Source organism: Macadamia integrifolia, chromosome 10 (genome assembly GCF_013358625.1).
Source record: "Macadamia integrifolia cultivar HAES 741 chromosome 10, SCU_Mint_v3, whole genome shotgun sequence".
NCBI lineage: Eukaryota > Viridiplantae > Streptophyta > Magnoliopsida > Proteales > Proteaceae > Macadamia > Macadamia integrifolia.
Window position 1 is genome coordinate 15969314 of NC_056566.1, and position 3706 is coordinate 15973019.

Genomic DNA, 3706 nt, shown 5'->3' on the forward strand with positions numbered 1-3706 from the left:
TTTATGCCCCCCCTTCCCCCCCCAAAAAAAAAAAAAAAGAAAAGAAAAGAAAAGGATATAGAAGTGTGAGTTTCTGAAGTGTTGATATTCTTTCTGGGGTCAGATGTCATCTAGAGGATGAAGACATGACACTAGCCCTCAATAGCTGTAGATTTAAATAATCAAAAGCATGAGTTTTTTTACCTGTTGAAGGTCATTTTTATTTGAGTAATGAAGTGGATAGTAGTTACTACATACTGAATAATGTCTATGTGCAGTATTGTAAACCTTCTTGTTATGTCTTAGAGAAGTTCAAGCCAGTCATAGAATTTCCTATTTCATGGTCTGTAATGGAACTAGCTTTCTTATCTCCTTTGTCCTAAGGCTCTTCGACATTTTGCATGGCAATAAGCTCTTAAATTAATTTCAAAATCAGTAGATATGAACATCATTGGTGATAAATTATATTATATATAGTTCATTTGATTTTTGTAATTCCTGGAGAAATATTTGGGTTGGGTGGTATTTGTAAATGCTGCTCTAATAATGCTCCAGATTTTTCTTGGGCCTCTTTTGACTATCATGTTAATGTAAATATAATTTTCAGAAAGAAAAAACAAAAAGATATTGGAAACTCAACGACTTTTGTGCGTCGTTTGCTTAGAGTAAGAGCTTTGGTTTTTCCTATATCTCCCATATTTGTGGTTGATATGTTAAAGGGTGTAAGTTTTGTTGGCCTATTATTTAGTTTAGACTAGTTTCCATTTCATTATTCCTTGTATTCTTCTTGCTGATGCATATGCTTCGGTGTTTATCTCTGCAGCAAATCATCAGTCTTGCTTGGCTTGGCTTTGACTGTCCCTCTCATGGTTGCGTGCCTGTCTTTTGCCATTCCCATATGGATCCGTAATGGCTACCAGTTTTGTGTTCTGCAAGTTGAAATCGCCAGTCAGGGGGGCAACCATCGCAATCATGTAATAAAGGAGGTCTGCTCTTGATCTTTTATACCCGCAATCCTTTCATATGTGATATAATCTATATTAATATACTCGCAAGCATATGCATCATTAAAATATATCCTTTTCCAGTATCCTATCGCTCAATAACTGTGAGGCAGATGAAAATGCATGTGATGCAGGGCATTCAGGGGGTTATCTTAAATTGGGGCTTAAACCGGGTGAAATCCTACAAAACAGGGATGCTGGGGGGGGGGACAGGGGATTGTGTATTACTGAGCCGTAGTTATATTCTGCATGGTGTCGTGCTCAATGCTCATCTCTCTTTTCCAGAGATGAAATTTTAGAGAAAAGCTGAAGTACAGTGTAGGAAAAGGAAATATTGTAGAAATCTGGGCTGATGGATGGGTTTGCTGATCAGTCCCTCAACAGCAAGTTTTTTATTTTTACATCATTCTCGAATTTCACGACAACAACAACAGAACAATGTTATGAGGTTATGGAAGCTGCTATATTTTGGTCTATGAAATTTTCCATGAATCTAAATGACTAGCAGATTTAGCCTCATGCAGAACATGCTTCTTTGTTTTGGGGGGGGGGGTTAGACTGTTGCCTGTTTGTTTGTGTAATAAGGCACTGGAAGTGTGATGTCTCTCCAACAGAATTATCATGTGGCCATGCCATGCTTATTTTTGTTGTTTAATGATATGAAAATCTAAGCACAAAATGCAATAGTTATTCAATGTAGATCTGGTGTTAGGTGCTCATGAATGAATGTTTTCCTGGTGAGGAATTCTATTATCGATTTAACAAAAAAAAATAAAATTGTTTTCACCTTCTTATTGAAGACGAATTGTGTTTCCTTTTGGTTATGTTTTCACAACTGTTTCCTGGTTTCGATCTCAGGGTCTTGTTCTCGCTGCTTGCGTCTTGTTATTCATTGGATCCATCTTATCTTTAGCTTTTATAGTATCAGCCGAACCTTTAGATAAGTTAGGCTACAAGGGATGGACTGGAGATCCGAAAAGTTTCACCTCACCTTATGCATCATCTGTGTACCTTGGCTGGGCAATGGCTTCGGCGATTGCTTTGATAGTTACTGGTGTGCTGCCAATTATATCCTGGTTTGCGACATATCGTTTCTCTCTCTCTTCTGCTATTTGTATTGGTTTATTTGCTGGTACGTATGTTAAGCATGCTTAATTTAAATTTAATTTAGACTTAATGAGATTCTTGAATTGCTACATTGTCTTGGAGGTAACCTGTAATTCCATGCATCTTTGTTTCTGCTCCTTCTGCTGTAGTTGTTCTTGTGGTTTTCTGTGGCGCGTCGTATTTAGAGGTGGTGAAGTCTCGTGATGATGGAGTTCCAACAAATGGTGATTTCCTTGCTTCTTTACTTCCCTTGGTTTGCATCCCAGCTGTGCTATCCTTTTATTCTGGTCTGTATAAATGGTGAGTAAAGTTCAACAACCTTGATTTAACTTTCGAAAACACGTTCTTCTGTGTAATATCAACAATGGCAGCTTCCTAATCTGCCTTACAAATTTCTTGCAGGAAAGATGATGACTGGAAACTTTCTCGAGGCATATATGTTTTTGTTGGCATTGGTCTTCTCCTTCTTCTTGGTGCAATAGCAGCTGTCATAGTTATTGTCAAACCATGGACGGTGGGTTTTGCATTTAGTCTATGATTTGTCCTATGCCCTGCATGTTTAGAAAAAAAGAGAAAATGGGGGAAATTGAAATTAATTTGAAAAAGGAAAATGGAAATTTTGAGTAATACTGATTTGTTCTGATTTGTTCTGTTCTCACATTGCTACAGATTGGAGTTGCGTTCCTTCTAGTTCTCTTGCTTATTGTCCTAGCCATCGGTGTTATCCACTACTGGGCCTCGAACAATTTCTATTTGACTCGATCACAGATGTTCCTAGTCTGCTTCCTTGCTTTTCTTCTTGCTTTGGCTGCTTTTCTGGTTGGGTTGTTGGAAGGTAAGGCCATGGTTTAAAATTGGTGTGTATTGTACTCTATCGGCCAAATCGTATCGTTAGGCATCGATATGATACCCACCTATAGCTTGTAGATACTCTTTAAATTTTTTTGGTATCGAACAATATCGTACCATATTGTACGATACTCTCCGATGATACGGACATGCGATTCGATACTCCACTTAAAACAGGCAGAGCCCTCTTTTAACATAGCAGTCATGAAAGAACAGAACCAGAGGTGAGTTTTTGGGACTTCTTGGGCCTGAAAAAAGTTGGAACAATCTATCATTTTGCTTCAAATCACCAAAATTGTGAACAGACATTGTGAGGCGAGTTTTTGGGCATTTTTCTCTTCAAATTATCCCCAGTAAACGATTCCCCAAAAAAAATTCGGTAGGGGCTTTGCCCTTCTACACCCCCTGCGCAAGTGGGACCTCTGTTATTTGGGAAAAATCACTAGTATTTCTTGGATTAAACTGAGATCAGGCTGCACCAATACATAGGCAAGTGCTCCTAGTCGCTCCTATTCTTAAAGAACCTCATTTTTTATAACAAATTCTATTGGATACATTTGTCTCTCAATACGATGTTATCCATTTTAGTGTTTATGCATGATTCATGTTATATATTGCTGAGTATTTGTGCATGATACGTGTAGGAAACCTCATCATTTTGAACAATTTCTATTAATACACTTTGTCTCTCAATATGGTGTTCTCTATATCAATGTTTATGCATGATACATGTTATATATTGCTTTTTATACTCTTTTTTTTTTTTT

The 3706-nt window shown here is 37.5% G+C and overlaps 1 protein-coding gene across 1 annotated transcript in view; it reads left to right on the forward strand.

Annotated features, from left to right (window-relative positions):
• LOC122091475 (calpain-type cysteine protease DEK1-like) overlaps positions 1 to 3706 on the forward strand; it is a 52201-nt gene that overhangs the window by 10676 nt on the left and 37819 nt on the right. The window contains exons 11-15 of the mRNA XM_042661448.1: positions 803 to 965; positions 1842 to 2115; positions 2240 to 2390; positions 2493 to 2604; positions 2760 to 2925. Coding sequence (XP_042517382.1) covers positions 803 to 965; positions 1842 to 2115; positions 2240 to 2390; positions 2493 to 2604; positions 2760 to 2925 — 866 coding nt within the window. The remainder of the gene's footprint in view (positions 1 to 802; positions 966 to 1841; positions 2116 to 2239; positions 2391 to 2492; positions 2605 to 2759; positions 2926 to 3706) is intronic.